General features: G+C 41.4%; 1 protein-coding gene across 1 annotated transcript in view; it reads right to left on the reverse strand.

Moving 5' to 3' along the window:
* The window catches only part of rngtt (RNA guanylyltransferase and 5'-phosphatase), a 100507-nt gene that overhangs the window by 63232 nt on the left and 18134 nt on the right, over positions 1-19141 (reverse strand). The window contains exons 9-10 of the mRNA XM_030406042.1: positions 9332-9467; positions 4891-4962 (exon numbers count right to left, since the gene is read on the reverse strand). Coding sequence (XP_030261902.1) covers positions 4891-4962; positions 9332-9467 — 208 coding nt within the window. The remainder of the gene's footprint in view (positions 1-4890; positions 4963-9331; positions 9468-19141) is intronic.

A 19141-nucleotide genomic window follows, 5' to 3' on the forward strand; every position in this document is an offset into this window, starting at 1 on the left:
TCAGGATATCGCTGCCTGTACAGCTTTCAAAAACTACAGATGGACTGATAAAGTTCAAATCATCATGTCAGTCCACTTATACACATCTTCATCTGTAACTGTTTTGATGATCAAATAATCGTTTAGGGTTAGGTCGACTGTGTAGGATTTAGGAGGATCTACTGGCAGAAATGGACTTTAATATTCACAGTCAAGACTCATTAGAGTATAATGTCATTGTGTTTTCATCATACTGGTCCTTTTCTACAGAGATGGCATGTTTTTACAGTTGCCCAGAAAAGACAAAACAAATACTAGCATTGTTGGTGGCCACTGTTTGGGCGGGGAAGGCAGGTGGTTGCAACATCACTGCTCAATGCCACTAAATCCTACACACTAGTCTAGCAAAGTAATTTTTCCGAGCAAACATGCCAAATATTCCCCAGGTATCTTCTCACCTCAGATAAAATAAGTATCAGGTACAGATTATGTACTTTTCGCAAGAAGGAATGTTATCAGAGTACAAAGTGTTAGTATCAGAACTCTGATATCTCAACCCTTGTTGGGTTTCTGACCGAAGTTTATTAATTCCAGTTCGTAATTCTAGTTCTCTGGCTTTTGTGATCAAGAACACTGATCAGAAGCTCAAATTCGGAGGCTGCTCTGTAAAGTTTTCAAAAACAGCAACTTCTGGTCAACCCATATTGGTTTCAGGCTCATATTAACAACTTCCAATTAATCCTGAACATTTTGACATTAAAATCCAATGTTTTCTGTTTAACTGACCTAAGGATAAATCAAGAAAATAGTCCTTCTTTGCACACCCACATTTTAAAGGAAAAATGGCAAAAAGTGAATAGTTCCACCAAATGAGTAAATATGTATGTAAATATTTATTGGTTTCATAGTTTTCAATGATTGCAATCTAAATATGCTTGGGTTGTGGAATGTTTGCTCGACATGAGCAATTTCAATTTTTCAACCTGGGCTGTAGTGATGGGCGTTTTTTTTCTTTTTTTCTTACATTTTTCAAGCAAATAATCAAATAATCAAAAGTAGCAGCCCTGATAATCTCAGTCAGTTTAGGAGAAACATACTCTTCAATCATTTTTAACCTTAATGCGCAGTCCATATATATTATTCTTTATTCTGAAAATTCTGAAAATATTACCAAATCAAACATTACATTATGGCACCTAAATGGACAGATGCATTCCTTCCAAATGGACAAAGTCAAAGGCTGCATCAAGTCCATGAAGGATATAGCTTGGCACATTACATAACCACCTTTATGGGTGAGATGAATTTATAAAAATCTCTCTCTATATATATATATATATACACATTAAATGTTAAACACCAGAGAGCTGCAGAATCAAAAAGAAAGCTTTCCTTAGCGTGAGGCTGGATGGGCTGAGGGATAAACTCAAGAATACAGCAGAAACATAAGCATCTTACATAAAAGTGACAGTGCTGGGAATACGGTTAAAAGCAGTTTGACTGTCTGGGATCATGTGGAATAAATTACATTACACACAGGTGACAAAATCAGCACTGGGACCAGTTGACAGAAGCTTAATGTGCTTCTTCCATTGGGATGTTTCTAACAAAAAAAAGGCTTTTAGACTGTTTATAACCACAGTGTGTCCTGTTTATGTGTTTGCATAGACCCTAATGCACAAGCAGTATTTTGAGGCAATGCAGAAGCAGATTGAAGAATGTATGATTTATTCGCACAAGGTGAAGCTCCAGTTGTCAGCTGCCTGCTGGTGTTATATAATAATTTTTCAAGGAACGTGTCACTCAAACTATGAATTCCTCTCTTTTTCTTTCGGTGTCGAGCAGTCTGGAGCGGCACTAAATATATGTTGTGACAACATCCTGTAGCTTTAGAGGAAGGCTGCTGTTTTCAAAGACAGAATGCAGGTTTTAGCTCAAAATACTCAAGATTTAGATCCAACCCCCCACTAACAAGCAGATCCAAATCAGACTCTATCCACAGGGGAGCCTCCACTTTTCACCACCATCTACTTCACCATATTTACAACATCATGAAGCGGGGTCTTAAGTCGCTTCTTAATTTGTGTGTACTAAAGTAGACCAGCAGGTTGAGAAGCACAAATTATGACGGTAAGTCTATGCAGTTTCACTTTAAGGGCTCCGAAGCCTTCTGCTCTGCCCCTTTATGAGTCACTTTAATGCAGAGCTGAGTTACGTCTCAGATATAGAGGTAGAAAAAAAAAAACATCAAATGATGCATCTTACATGCAGCAAAGAGCTGACAGATCAGTATGTTTCAGCAGGGTTTAAGGTGGCTGGAGGAGAATTTAAGGATGGAGAAAGAAACATTTCCAACCACACAAATTAAGGCACATGACTGCTTTGATTTCAAAATGTCCTTCTATAATTAATCCAAGAAAACAACATAAAAAGGGAGCATTATTCCTGTGACCTGTACTTAATAAAGGCATATGCATCTAGTGGTAAGGGTTCCCGATGGATGACTGAATACACAGTCTGTAGAAAATCCAGAGCATCAGTGCTGCCTCCGCTGCTACATTTTAGTACAATTATCCCCGTAATAACCACCTCATTTCCCTCATCAGTGTCCACCTGTTCAACCATATGTTGAAATGGAAATGGAAATGAAGGTGCACACAGATGTCATAATCACATGCAAAATGCAGATGAAAGTCCCAGCAGACTGGCGTGGATGTAGTGTGATTTATGAGCAAATTTAAGCAACTGTCAATATTACTGCTAATGATACCAGTAAAACCTGTTGATCTATCTATCTATCTATCTATCTATCTATCTATCTATCCATCTATCCATCTATCCATCTATCCATCAATCCATCCATCCATCCATCCATCCATCCATCCAGAGATGTGACTGCAGAGAAGCTTCATAGTGAGGCTACAGTTGCTTAGAAGGAACTATTCTTAACAGATAAGGTTCCTGCGGCGAGTGTTGAAAGCACTCCTTCCTGCTCAGCTGTTTATCTGACTGAGCCATTTATCTCGTCTAATTCCGCCCTAAAGAAAGTTCATTTTTGGCATGCTGACAGATAACCAGGTCAATCAAGTTTTTTTTTTCTCAAAATGATAGCCTTTCTACAGCAACCTTCAAAATTAAGGACATATATGTAATTGCTGTTGTGCTTTCATCACATCTTGTCAGTTCCCCCACAGAGGGGGAGCTGACAGTGACTGACAATCACCAAAAACTTTTTATGGAAGACAAAAAAAAAAAAAAAAAAAAAAAAAAGAGGCTTTTTATAGTTTTCAGCAACATAAGAAATAAAAACTTCATGCCATGACTCAGGTTGGTAGACCGGGTCAATCACTTGCGTAGTTGGAGAATTAAGGACTTCAGAATAATAATGCTCTGTATGGTGACTAATAACTATCAACTGTTCTAACTCATATCTCCATCAAAATCCACAGAAGTCAACTGTGACCCTTCACTCACAGCTAAATTACCCATCATGACGAGCAAACACGCACTTCTCATCACTTCTAATCAAAAGAATCCAAGGACTGTGGTCCATTTGACTTTCCAAACAAGTAAGGTGCCACGTCAGGCCATGAGTCTGGCAGGTGGTGTGTTCTCCCTCCTGCTGCATTTCCATCCTCAGTTTCCGGATGGAGCCTCAGTGCCAAGGTGCAGCCCACAACAGATAATGGAGAAGTCTAATAATGGCCAGCTAAGATCGATAAGACCGCGCTTTGCTGATGGCTCGGGGGGGAGTCATGTGGAGCTGCTAACCTCTGCACCGACTTACAAAGACGTACCCCCACCCACCCACCATCACCCCCATTACCGCTGGAACCCTTATTGAGCCGCTTGCTTGTGCTGATCCTCTGATCGATGGAGAAAAGGAGGCGACGGACAAACGTAATGGCTGAAGTAACCCCTCCCCTTCATCCTGAGGCATTTATCAAAGTTTTATCAGGAAGACGGCGGAGGCTCGCTGAAGGCAAACTGCATGTTCATTTGTTTCTGTGCCTTCCCCATAAGCGGCACGCAGATCAATTGAAGGGATTAATTAATTTATAGTTTGGAAGAGTGCTGGCAATTAACAGCCTTGTAATGTTGTCCTCAGGCTGTTCTTAAGGAAAATGTCAGAGTCAAAATAATGTAACAGGAGGAACATGCTGTCACAAATACACAAAAGCTCATTTCACATGTGCAGATGTACTGGGGCAATTAGCTGCCAAACGACAATTTGAGTACTGAATTTTTCATCAGGTTCACAATGACTTTGTCAGTGTTAAAAGTTTTGGGCGAAAATTTCCTTTTTTTGTAATCATGTGATTATCAAAAAAAAGTTAATGGAGCTCATCAAAGTCAATTCCAGTGGTGGAAGAATAAAAACTGAGCTAATAAATATTCAGTATGGGTCAGACAGTTCAGCCCCAGTGCTGTGGTTAAGGTCAGGCTTTAGTAAAGCTCTGTGCGTGACAGGGTGCAGGGTCAAGCAGAGCCATGCTCTTTAACTCCAGCATGCAGACTGTCAAGCAGCATCATCCCTGTGCAAATACTGCGGATAAACCTCTCTGCTGAGTGTAGCCTCGGAGGAACCCAACTGGGAATTAGATTTTTTCCGGTTTCAAAATGAGCAAATCCTGTTCCATGTCAATGCTCCCCCCCCCCGCACACACCTTGCTCTGATTATAAATGCTACACACCGCTGATAGACTGCGGCCACAGAAATGACAATTTCCTCTGCTGGAGCAAACCCTTGGTACTGGAGAGAGGAGAAGGAGCTGCTGATAGTGCACAGAGTAAATGGCACGCTTTCAATGTGCTGCTTGTTTATTCTGTCTGACATCTTGATGTGGACGGTTTTCGGGAGTGATAGGTCAAAGGAGAGACAACACAATCTCAAAAGGCCGGGCTACTCACATTGAATTTGATGATGTCGTATATCAAATAGCGGGGGACGGGCTGACCGTTCACCTTGTCGATGATCATCTCCTGCAGAGATAAAGACAAAAGGTGGGTCAGGAGAGTGAAAAGAAAAAAACACAGTTATTGAGATAAAAATATACGATTGAGTGAAGATGTTCAGAAAACATAAAGGAAGAGTCCTTAGTATGTAGAGAATGGTTCCTCTTTGAAAGTAGTTAAGTGGGAGGGGTAGAAGTGTGACACAAGGGGGGGTGAGCGCTCTCAAGGGGATCCATGTTCGGAAAGGGGGACGCCTGCGGCAATGGGAAGGATAACAGGGAATTGGGGAGGTGGGTGTGGTGAGTGCGTGTGTGTGTGTGTGTGTGTGTGTGTGTGTGTGTGTGTGTGTGTGTGTGTGTGTGTGTGTGTGTGTGTGTGTGTGGTAGGGTCCGTTGGAGAAGGACATGAAGCAGAAATAGCACTGCGCATCCATTATGCAAAACTCTCAAGTCGAGAGTCAGGTGCAGCGATGGTGCGGGACGGCCAGCAGACACATGATTAGTTTTCAAAGAACTGTTACACAACCATGTGAAGTAGTGACAGCAGAGATGAATGTGCAGACGTCACCGTGGCTGAAGTAGTGTGCGGGAAAGTTGAGTCGCAGCTCTGGTACTTTTACTCGGTAAGAAATTGAAGGTGAAGGACTACGTTTACTGAACTACATTTGTGCCCTTTCTCCTCATCAAATATGTAGGCGACTGGGCTCTACCGCTGTAACAGACAGGCAAAAGGGGAGCAGGTAGAGATGGCGAAAACAGTGTTTTGGGAAATAAAACCTTTTTACATCCATAATGCACCAGTGTTGACCAAATGAACAAACATGGTAGAGTTATGGCTGGATGATAGGAATCACGGTTTCAAATGCAGTTTAAAGTTTTGGTGCAACAGTTTTTCGTTTATTAAGTTAATGTTGTTTTTTAAAGTTAAACAGTGATTTAATCCGGTTCGAAAAATTAATCCTTGTTGGTGCAACGCAATAATTGGCATTATCTAAAATCCAGACACTTAGCTGTCGTGGTTGTCTTAAATATTACAACACAGTTGTCAACATTTCTGGCCCAACTGATTAACAAACCATCTTCAGGTCTGTGACGGGATTTTTCGCTGTGCTCGGCCGGTGTGGACGTTATAGTTAAGCCACTGCTGTTCTATGTGTGCAGGATGTTGGTAAGTTCCATCCCTGTTGGGGATCTTTAATTTTTCATCACACATGCACAGTGCACCCTATAGCAACTGGACTATGTCTATGTAGAGTATACACACACACACACACACAGATACACTCTACTAAATTTTTTAAAAGCTGTACCAAGGACGCAAACCAGAAGGAAAGACTTGGATTATAGCTCCTTTTTGCCAACACAAATATTGTTCTGGGCTGTCAAGTCTTTTACCTTTCCTATGTGTTTTTGATCTACAGAGAATCATAGCCTGTAGAAAATGTTAATGTTATGACTGTAATGTCACCCAGAGTTTTGATAAAAGATGTCTTAAGGCTGCAGTCAATGATATAGGGGAGCGAAGCCATCCTCCCTATTCCGCTTCTGTAACTTTCACGCGAATGGTGATGCGGAAAATCGTCGCAGGATTTTTTTGCTTTTTGATTTTCTTAGATGTGCACTTGGACGCACCACCATGTCTCTGTCGGCACACATATACTTAACTGCAGCATAAAGTCTCTCTGAGTGTGTCAAACTCCAGCACAGACCAACAGCGGAGGAGAGATACCAAAATACAACAGAGACCCTCAGCAGAAGAGTTTTTCATTAAATTACTTGTTGGACTCTGTTTCTGACTCAGGTGCACTCAGAAGCATAGAGTAGTTGTACAAAGTGAGTTCGAGAGAAGAATTTGACAAATAAATGTATCTGTGTGGATACCATATTTAAATTCGATTGACAATACTAAATTCTCCATTTTCAAATCGAAATCTTGACAAGCGGAATGGAGATGTAAGGTGAGTACACTGAGCAGACTTCTTTTAATTTTCTTTCCCCAGATGCCACAAACACAAACCTTGCCTTGTGGCAACCCAGAAGGGACCCACCCATTATATTGCGTTTACTGGTGGGGCGCATTATAAATCATGATGTTGCCTAACCCCAATAGTCAGTGGCTGTCAACCATCAACGATGGACAGCTACAACTTTCATTGGCCCAAACCTGATCCCAACACTTTGTCCTTCTCCTTTATCCCAACAGGAATCGTGATGCAGGTGAGGTGTAGGGCTAAGTAGTAGGGGCCAGGGCTGTATTTGGATTGGGCCTTGGTCCTAAAATGTAGCAGGAATGTGAAGAACTGCAGCTCGGGGACTTGGCTTCACAAGCAGGCGAAGCCATTTTGTGTTGTGTTTCAAATAACGATCATCAATCAAAAAATAATGACTTGTGTCTATTTCTACTGGCTGATGTGATTTCACTTAATATCAGGTCTGGACAAAAGGGCCAAACATCAATGATCACTTGCCAGTGCCAGCCTTGCAAAGAGGACAAAGAGGAGTGGATGGGAGGCAGGCACAGCACTTCAGGCGGAGCTGGAGAGAAGAAATGATGTCATTCCAGGAGGCTGCCATCATTATGAATCGGGCGCACTGAACCGTTGCACACACAGACAGCAGCGGGTGAATACATTAATGTGCCCAAGGAAACCGCCAGGAATTCAATCTACAGCGCACACTCATCCAATTTTGGAACTCAAGTTGATGTAAAGCTCATTAAAAACTGTAACAGCATGTAAAGACAAAGACCAGTGCCTTTGGGCAAAAGATGAAACATATCAGACAACACAGCTGGGCTTCAACAGGGCTCGCCGTAAACAGCCTCTCTGAACTGAGAGCCAGGAGCATTAACAAATGAATACTTGCGTCAAAACAAACCTTGTAGCAATTTAAGCACACATCCACGACGCTCCTTCAAAGGAGAGCTAATATGCTGCAATTAGATGTCCTGTCTGGGTGAGGAAACTAAATTCACCGCATCAATCAGCAACCATTAAGCCGAGAGGAAGCTATTTTACATAAAATTCTGATAGAGAAAAAAAAAGACACAGGCCGGGAGCTAAACAAAAAACAATCACCGGCAACTTATCTGTTATCTCCAGTACTGGAACACACAGCCAGACATTCATAATCAAATCTAAGCTGACAACATGAACACGCAGCAATTTCTTTTCCTATGTTTTCACTTAGGAGAGTGTGACAATGACTCACACATGTGCACCTGCTGCTGGCAGAGAGCCGGCACCTGTGTGACCTAACATGCCAATAAAAAAAGAGTCTGAGTCTAAAATTACAGGATGAGGATAAGTCACGACCCTCGCCACCACCCTGGGGAGCTCACCGCTGAGCGCTACAACACAACTCGGTGGTGGAACAAAGAGACAAGAGTAACAGAAAAAGTGTAAAACATTTCATTAGCTTTTTCTTCAGAACAGTGATGATCCTTTTCCCTGTCAGAAGTCTTTGACAGGCTCTGTCGACCGGCTGAAACCTGCTGTTCTTTCACCTAAGGTTTGGCAACCAATGTCAATTATCTGCAAGACTGCACAGCGGGGGCAGACTGGGCGTGCTGCAAGGTTGGAGATGGAGGGGGACGATGGGATTTCAGTCAGGTCACCCTGTGGGATTTTCAGGCAGCAACAACAGAAGCTGGCATGGCACAACGCATATACGGTCCAAAAGAAATCAGGGTGTCTACAGGTGTCGGACACTTCAAATACAACATGTAAAGATTTAAGTTTAAAACACTCTAAAATTTTACCAAAATGATCAACAGAAGGTGAAGAAACACCTACGTATTGTCCTGCAGAGATATCTACTGAAGTTAGCCTGCTAACCAGCTAGCACTGGTCCGTCTGTTCTCGTGATGCCACTCTGAACCCCCCAGTCTGGACTGCTACCTGCATGGCTAACTGAGCTAACTGCGGCTACAGTTAGCACCAGTTGGTGATTACTCTGGTTATATGTTGCCTGTTTGTTTGGAGTATGAATTCGAGAGGGGTTAAACACTTACATATTGCACCTTTGAATTTCTTGGCTTTTAAAACCTTATTATATTTCACCAAATTTAAGACTGATTATTGGACAAATGATCTACTAAAAGGTGAGTTAAAAAGGTAACTTAATTTGGCAACAGGTAAGTGCAAATATATAGTAAAAAGTAAGCGGTAGGTGAAAACATCAGACATGTAGATTCCCTCAGAAGAGCCTGACTCGTTTTGACAAAAGGAAAATAAAAGATAAATTAATTAAGTAAGATAAAAATATTTATGGCAAAACACACATTATGATTTACGACAATTTAATGGCTTTTAAGGCCCTGTGTTTATAAAATCTAATTTAAGACATAGGACCTGTGGACACACTGAAAATGTAAGTATGTTAGAACAATAACTCACCCCGTCCAATAGAGTATTTGCTAAGTGGATACGCGGATCCTTCCGGAAAGGAAACTCTAGGTTCGCTATATGGAAGATCGAGTTGTCTCTGTCGATCATAAATACTTCATTTTTCCCGTTGATCAACATCATGTACCTGCAAAAGAAGAGAAGGAAAAATGATGCGATTAGAATCTAGCAGGGTGTACTTGTGCTGGTCATTGTGTAAGACAGACTCTCAAAAATAATATTGCAATGTTTTTGGGTTATAATGCAATATACACTACCAGTCAAAAGTTTGGACACACCTTCTCATTTAATGGTTTTTCTTTATTTTCATGACTATTTACAGTGTAGATTCTCACTGAAGGCATCAAAACTATGATTGAACACATATGGAATTATGTAGTAAACAAAAAATGTGAAATATGTCTAAATATGTTTTATATTTTAGATTCCTCAAATTACCCGCAAGAACCAATCAGCCAAGTAAAGAGAAACGACAATCCATCATTACTTTGAGAATTGACGGTCAATAGGTCCGGAAAAATTGCAAAACTTTAAATGTGTCCCCAAGTGAAGTCGCAAAAACCATCAAGCACTACGATGAAACTGGCTCACATGAGGATCGCCCCAGGAAAGGAAGGCCAAGAGTCACCTCTGCTGCTGAGGATAAGTTCATATAAGTCACCAGCCTCAGAAATCGCAAGTTAACAGCACCTCAGATTAGAGCCCAGATGAATGCCACACCGAATTCTAGTAGCAGACACACCTCTACATCAACTGTTCAGAGGAGACTGTGCGAATCAGGCCTTTATGGTCAAATAGCTGCTAAAAAAACACTACTAAGGAAAAGCAACAAGCAGAGGAGATGTGTTTGGGCCAAGAAACACAAGGAATGGATATTAGACAAGTGGAAATCTGTGCTTTGGTCTGATTAGTCCAAATTTGAGATCTTTGGTTCCACCTGCCGTGTCTTTGTGCGACGCAGAAAAGGTGAACAGATGGTCTCTACATGCATGGTTCCCAACGCGAAGCATGGAGGAGGAGGTGTGATGGTGTGGGGCTGCTTTGCTGGTGACACTGTTACACTAGCATGGCTACCACAGCATCCTGCAGCGACATGCCATCGCATCCAGTTTACGTTTAGTTGGACCCTCCTTTATTTTTCAACAGGACAATGAGCCCAAACACACCTCCAGGCTGTGTTAGGGCTATTTGACCAAGAAAGGAGAGTGATGGAGTGCTGCGCCAGATGACCTGGCCTCCACAGTCACCTCACCTAAACCCAATCGAGATGGTTTGGGATGAGATGGACTGCAGAGTGAAGGCAAAAGGGCCAACAAGTGCTCAGCATCTCTGGGAACTCCTTCAAGACTGTTGGAAAACCATTTCAGGTGACTACCTCATGAAGCTCACTGAGAGAATGCCAAGAGTGTGTAAAGCAGTAATCAAAGCAAAGGGTGGCTATTTTGAAGAATCAAAAATTCAAAACATGTTTTGAGTCATATCATACTTTTTTATATGTCGACATTTTGAAACCTCCTCAAAAGGCCCTTCATAAGTTTTTGGAATGGGTGAAAAAATATAATATCACATTATTTTTGTCCAAACACCATCATGTCGATATTGTGAGTATATTATAGGTGTTAATATTGATACTTTCCTAAAATATTTGAGTTAATATTTTTTCGATAAATATAATAACCAGTAATGTGGATATGCTGACTATGTGGGTAAAGGTAGGTATTAGAACAAGTAGAGGAGTCCAGTAAATTCACAAAAGACAACGCTTATGCAAAATCACAATATAACAATGTCCACCATCTAAAGATGAATTATAAATACTGATGTAATATTGATATAGTGCCCAGACCTATGCACACGTGGTTACACGCATGATATCAAATCATACAATTAAAAGAAAAAAAAATGGTTAGATTATGTAACTGATTAGACATGCAGAGTTCTCCATTTCAGTCTCAGGGTGTCAGATTGTTTTTTGTTTTGACTCACCATCAACGATTATAACCCCTGTGACACTCAAATAATTAAGCATTGCTCAGAGTAAATTTCATTCCTCCAGACAAACAATGGTGCCTATAATTTTCTTTAATCAGTTTTTTTTTTCTTTTTTCGGGGAGGACTTAATATGGTAATCTCACTATAGAATGGCTCTGAGCAAACAAAACGACACTTGAGATAAAGGTTCCACTCAGCAACACAGAACAACAAAGACTGTGCGTATCTCTAACGTGCGAATTGGTTGCGTTCAGTTCAAATAAAAACAAAAGGTGAAGGCGAACAGGCTTTTATTGTGACTGGGAAAGGAAGGATCAGTGAGCAGAAACTTGATAATTACACCAAAATACCAAAGCCGTCACTTTTCCTTTCATCTAGCTCAACTATCAAACAGACATTGTTTTTGCACAGTGTTTGGCAGAAACCTCAAACTTTTACCTCTCATAACTACTTCAGGTTGATAAAAGAGCAGTTTTCAGTCCACAAATACTTGGACTGGACTATTTACAGCCGTGTGAATGAAATCTTCTATTTTCTAATACAATTGTCCCTGTTTGCCTCAAGCCGACACAAGAAAAGCTTGCAGGAGATTACTCTATCTTCATGTTGCATACATCACCAGTGGTTAGGTGACTTGTTTGCACGAGCATAGAGCTCAACTAATCCGTGGCCAGCCTTTGCAGGTGAGATTAACACCAACATCAAAATGTAAAAATTTTTTTCAGTCTCCCGTAAATTTCACTTCTGCAGGGATATTACAGAGAAAGATGTGCTGAACTGAGTCTGTAGCAACTTTTACATCACTCAACATATCTAATCCACTGAAGTATTTCTACAACATATACCATCATTATCAATATCTAAATGATACATTTCTGTTAAAACGTGTATTCCTGCTGGTATAATCGGATTAGACTGCATTTCACTGCAAGGGTTTCACTGTTATTTCATCCATGGTATTCTGTTTTGGTTTCAGTAAAAGCCAAATTAAGTTGAGCCAATGGAGTGAATTCCAAAAGACAGGATCTTTGCTGGAAAATTACTTTTTTATCCACGAGTGCATTCGACTGGGAGATTCAGGAACTTGAGCGCAGTGACTGTTAGGCTGTTGAAAAAGCTGTCAAAATAGGCAAGCTTACCAGCATGGGTCAAGATACAAGCAATTGTCTGGTATTTAATTTGCCTTCACTCTTCCTCTACTTTGTGCTCACCGGTGTGGCAGGCTGCTGAAGCATGAAGCGGCGACATGCACGCAGCCGTATACCTCCATCTCCGCTCTAACAAGTATGACAATGGAGGGGGGATATTCTTAAAACACGAGTGCACACTTTGAGGAATCATTTTTGATGTAAGGTATAAGCTGCAAAAGCAAACGTTTAACGGTTCTTGATCCATATGAGCTGATCTTTTATAGTGTAAGCACCCCGTCTGGACAGTAGTCCTCCAAATCATTTGAAACCAAATTACAATTTCAAGCAACCCCCCTCCTCGGCATGAGCAATTCAAAATGATTACCTTAATATGTAGCATATGATGCAATATTTCAGTCTGACTGGGGTTGAATTAAACCATTTAAGAGGAGTTACTTGTACGGCAGTCTCCAAGTTCTTACATATAGAAAAGTCATGTGGCTACAATGTGGATAAAATAGAACCGAACAGGCACGGCTGTAAGCAAACCGCTCGTACCAAATGTTTATTGTTTGATCAACAGAGTCGGCCGATCACTGAGCTGGCAAACATCATATGCAAATTCGAATGAGGGACAGCAAACAGACAAAATCCTTGATCCTCCCTTCTGTTGGTTCCAAAAGGCGAGAAAAAGAAAAGGGAAAAGACGGGCCACGCCCAGAACCACAGGCACCAGAGAAGCCTTTTGTGCTCTCCTTCAGAATAGTCGTCAACTGTAGCAACACTGAGCATTCACTGCTGAAACATCTTTATCCAACTGCTGTTAACACTGTGATTTAGTGGGGTGCCTGCATTTTTATGTTATCTTGAAGCTCAAATCAATTCTTAAAAACTTGTCATATCCATGTTAATTAGAGCTGCACATTTAAATCAAAATATTATCAAAATAACAAGCTGCAATTACTGGGGATAAATTGTCAAATGTGACTTAAAACATTTTTTGTTGAGAGAAGCAGAAAATGGAAGCAGTAAATGTTTGCTAGTCATGCTTAAGAAATGACTAATTTTTTCTATTCATCACCAATTTGATTAATTACTGATTATTTCTGCACCATGTATAATTGCATAGAGTTTTCTGGAGCGGGTTTATCTTTGTAATCTCCTTTGAGGCATGTTGTGAAGAAGCTCAATGACTGTTTAAAAAAAAAATAAAAAATTGAAAAAACTCAACCGACCAATGTACATTTTCCGCAATCTGGTTGCTTCATTACACACCTCTTATGAACCTAATTACACTTTGTGAGCTGCCTGCTGCTCTTTAACACAAAATACCAAGAGGGAAATAAGGCAGGATGAACTAATGTCTTAATGAGCAACAGCAGGCCGGCTACATTTCCAAAAGGTCAAGTATTCTCATCAATGCCACAGAAAATAGAAGCGTATTATCTTGTAACTTTAACATATTGGATAAGTTATACCATGAAAAAGGGAAGAAAGCTTTGAAGGTGTACGAACTCAGAGGCGACACAGACTGAAAGGCAGAACTGAGATTAATGACTTCCCCACTGACAGCGCCGTGCATTTCTCATACCTGCTGTGACTCTCGCACCATTATCACAGAGGGATTAGACATAATAAATATACCATCGATACCAGCTGGTTCAAAGTGGGAAACCTGACAAGCTGCCAGGAACGAGTGCGTGTAGAATAGTACAGCAGCCGACAAAAGTCAGCAGTGAATGCTGAACCGTGTCTTTTAGAAGGGTCACACTTAAAGGTTTAGAGCTGACATGATGTATGGCGCAGCCATTGTTGGCCTATCAGCTTGCATGTTGCAATAAACTGTACTGTTAAATTGTAAATAACATGCTGCCATTACATACACATCTTTGTCACATGTTTTTTTTTATGTATGTAAGATGACAGAGGAGGAGAAGAAGAAGAAGATAGGAAGAGGAGGAGAAAGAAGAAAGACAAGACAAAAGGAGGAGGAGTTATGAGAAAAAGACAAAGTAGGAGAATAAAGGAGGAGGAGATAGCAGAAGGAGATGGGAGGAGGAGAAGACAAGGACTAGGAAAGATAGGAGGGGAGAAAGAAAGGAAGGAGAAGAAAGGAGGAGGAAATGATGGGAGAAGATGACAAAGAAAGAGAAGATAGAAGAAGGAGGGGAACCAGAAGAAGAAAAAGAGGAGGAGAAGATAGGAGAAGGAGAAGAAGAAAAAATAATCAGGTGTGGGTGTACTAACATACACAGTATGTCAACAGTCAAATTGGTGTTTAGACTTTTAATTTATTCTGGTGTTCTCCACTTATTTTGTAATGCCTGGGGACATGTACACTTTCCCCCGATGACATAATAAAGTACCTCATATCGCATATCATATGGTGTCAGAGTGGTTGCAATCTGGTTGCCAACTCATTGTTGAGAATCAATAAAAAAAAATGGAAAAAAAGTGACATTTCAAAATCAGGCTGACGCTGTACAAAATCACGACACATAAACAAAAGAAAACCCCAAACCTAAGAAATCATAGATAATATAAATGAATGGAGTCATTTGTATTCGTTATTTTCCTTTGAAGCTTTAGTGCAAGAACAAACATATCCATGCAGCAGGAAGCTAAACACAAAGTGTGTTTTCTTGAGAGGCCAGGTCTTTTTCGAAATGTCCGTCAATTCTGAGGCGCAGCATGCTGTGTATGAAATTACTATTGAGCTCTGGAAGAATTACTACTCTCAGTGGCTAACTGGACAGAACGATCTATCAAAATGGCACAGAATGTCTAGTTATTGGTTGTGAGTTGGATGGGAAACCATCAGCTTCACAAAAAGCTGCTGTCTTTGATAAACACTCTGCTTTTATGTACCTCCAGGAATAAAAGCGTGGGTAGGTGGCACTCCCTGTACAGTCAGTGATCATTTCAATGACGGTTTTTGTTTTTGGGGGAAGGCGAGCAGGAGGAGAGATGCTAGAGGTACTCAAAAACTCTTCCAGCAGACTGGCCAAGAAAACAGGTTATCATAACCCCTCAGCACACTCTTCAGTATCAAGAGAGACTAGTGGAGAGCTCAGAGCTTTGAGACTGACCCCCCCTCCCCCTTCAGTCGTGACAGGGGAGGGAGATAAAAAAGTTAGCCTTAAGATATAAATCAGGGTCATCCAAAAGTCTTGTGGAAACTACGAGAAAAGAAAAACAAGAACGTGGGAGGAGAAGGAAAGTATGGTGAGTGGGCCAGATAACAGCCGCACCTACATTTTCAGGGTGGGAGTGGACACAGTGGGAGCATTAAAAAGGAAATGTCTGGATGGCTCGTTTTGGCAAATGATGATTCCCAAGGTTAGGAGAAATCCTTTTGTGCACAGGGCTGGTGTCTTTTATCTGAGAAAGGGACCAGTGTCTGACAAGATCAAACAGACAAAGGCAAAGTGTCGCATCAGAGCAGATGTGTCAAGCAGGTCCGCACTCAGCAGAAGTGGTTCTCCTGCTGTCTAATTGGCCAGTAAGCCATGGCTAATGCTGTCAAGTATGTTGAGAACTGAGCAGAGGGGGACCATTAGTGCTGTGTTTCTCCCAGTGGTCCTCTACTTCATCAGTTTCACCATCTTCATCTTCTCCATTTCCTCTCTGAAGTTATGGTAACAGCAGACACTATATTCTCCAGTTATGACCAACAGGACAATATTCAACTCAAAGAGCTCCTTTATTCACACGAGTGTGCGTCCCTCCCCGTCTTCTCGCTCCTTCCCTTTCCGCTCTTGTCCTCTGATGGAGGCAGTGAGCGCTCGGATTTTAGCCACATCCCCAGGCCTTGTCCCCCGAGCACTTTAGCCCTAATGAGGCACAGGCGGTTACTGTGTGGGCTTTGCCAGCCAAGTCCCGTGGCATGACTGAGAGCAGCTGAGCTCCAGGGGAGGTCTTAGATCAGATCCAGCAGCTTTGCACATCATTAGTGGTGCATCAACAGGCAGGACTTATACCCAACACCAGATGCAAGAACATGTTGATTTCTCATTTTTTAAGAGTCATAACAGAAAGGACTCTCTTTCAGTGATGTAGAGTACAGACTCTACATGGCACATCATACATTTCTCTGTTTGATGCGGTGATCTCCTGGATAAAGCAGAGATTGACCGCTTTTTAACTTTCCTCCCCGCTCGTAGCAGTTCACTGTGGCATTACTATTGGCGCCACTATCACACAGACACAATAGCAACAGGGCTACTGGTAGCAGCCTGGCTACTGCCCAAGGCAAAAAACAAGCATAAGAAACCCTGATCTCAGGGGTTCAAAAGGACACCTGGTTATATCTGATCTTCCTGGTGGGAAGGTGAATCACATATCAGGGAGTGATCAGAATTTGACGCGACACTGTTGTCTCCATAGAGTGAATGAGAGACAGTGACAGTGTTCCCAACAATGCTCAAACCCAGAAGAAATCCATACGTTTAATAAAGATAACCGCCTTTAACTCGGTCCCCTTTCTCAAATAACTCATCAGAGAGTGACGGAGGAAGTCAGCGAACACAACTGAGCACAACGTGACAACATTTTAATACATTACCTCGTCTGCGACTTCACAACATCATGAAACTACATACCAAAGCAACCAGTTAGTTTTCAGCAATTATAAATATTTATAAACCTCAAAACTGTAATAGTGATAAGGCAAAAGCACTCATGGGTAACTTCCCCGCCTCTGATAAGGAGCTGCTTCCCCATGTTTTACAAAAGAAAGACGTTCCAAGCAGGGCTACAACTTGGGTGTAGCATGTATTCTTGTGAGAATTTACAAGGCAAGAATAAAACTGCAAAGAAACAAACTCGGGATGTTATGACACGATCCGCTGTGACAAAAGTCAAGTCTAAACTAACCACAGCCCATTTCTCTGCTGCTGAGGAGTGACAAACAAAAGGTGAGCGATGTAGAGAAGTACAAACTGTCTCTGAAAACAGCAGCTGAGCTCAACTAACCCACAATACAGCATTTGCAACTCGTGTCCTGGTGGTTTCTTTGATAAAGCATTACGGAGCAGGTGTAGTAGTAAACAAAAATGAGCAGCAATGCTGTTTACAAATTCCTTGTTACACAGTTTCTGCTTTTGTGAGCTGAAACCCGTGTTCATTCTTCTTGCCACTAATGCACAAAGATGCAATAAGCAGCCCAAAGTTTTGGTAACAATGTTAACCCAAGAGGAAAGCAGATATTGATCCAGCCTAGCGTACGTGCTCTTCACTAAAGCAGGGTTATAGAGGTTATAAATTAACTCAATAACCAGCAGAGACAGAACAACACGAGCAATAATACTCTGAGAATAACCAGCCAATTTAAAGAAAACAGCTACTATAGGTGAGTGAGGATCTAATCTGCAAAATCAAAGAAAAAACAGCCGATTATTGATCCTTCATTTCAAAATGAGTGACTGGAGTAATGATCGGGGATAGCAGTGGACTTTGAGTAGGAAGTCCAGTTTCTCTAATAAAGTCCAAGTAGCAGCATTGTTTGTTTAAAGTCTCAAGGACATAATTGGCCTTTTTCCCTCCTCTTCCTCCTCTCTGGGGCACAAACCAATCAACCTCTGACAGAAGGCTCTACAACGAGATGATTAAAAAACCCAACACTGACTTTGTTTCGCCTCTTGGCAAATCCACTGATGTTGCTGTCCTTTTCCAAAGCCCATTAAGAAGCCACCTTTTTTGCAGATAGCAGGTGGTGACAGGCTCTGTGCATCAGGGAGGGCTGGATAATATTTTGAGGTAAGGTGGGCTGGCTGAGTACATTGTCACTGTATTGTTCGTTACTGAGCAAGGCACTTAGATTGTCAGACATGTTGATGCATTGCTCGGCGGCCAAAAAAAAAATAGGGCTGAACCGTTCCTGTGGGCCCGAGAGCAAGTCCGTTGTTGTTCACCTTTTTTCCTGCAGAAAACTGTGCTTTTGTATGAAATAATACAGGAAATTACTCATTTTAAAAGTAAAATTGACTTGCACAGGAATGGTAAATGTTCTTATCTTTGCCCAAGTAACAAAGGAAAGCTGGAGGGATTTAGAAAATGTAATACCTAAATGAGACCCTCAGGCAACAGGCAGAGAGAGGGAAATCTTTCTGGGCCACCTTGAAGAGACTAATTCGCTATTAAAAATCCATTTCAGGTGCAAAAAATGCCACTGGATAGAAAGTAGGGGCATTTAATAAGAAATTCTCTGCTCACTGTTTGCAATGCCCGGCGAGTGCGACAAATTGAGCTAACGCTGCACCGCTGCAATCAGTTAATCTCGCCGAAAATGAACGAAAACATCAAAAACTCATGAATCTTATTTGATGCTCTGCAAGTCCTCCAAAGATTACAGTTTATTCATCAGAATTCATACTTTTTCATCATCAGAGAGATTTTTAGGATAAACAGAGCAGAGGAACTGGTGATTAAAGTGGAATCAATTTGTTGATGTGCCGACACCAAATTTTGAATATCAATGTTTCGGTACACAGACCTTCATCAGGCTATCATCAGGCTCGTATCTGAGGTAACCTGACGAAGGTCTGTGTACCGAAACATTGTCATTAAAAATTCAAGTGAGGTGAACAGTGTGCAAGAGTTTTTTTTCTTTTGGTCTTCTACTACGCACCTGTCGGCCCACAGGTACACAAAAGCTCTACTCCATGTTTTTTAATCAAGC

Source organism: Sparus aurata, chromosome 22, assembly GCF_900880675.1.
Source record: "Sparus aurata chromosome 22, fSpaAur1.1, whole genome shotgun sequence".
NCBI classification, from domain to species: domain Eukaryota; kingdom Metazoa; phylum Chordata; class Actinopteri; order Spariformes; family Sparidae; genus Sparus; species Sparus aurata.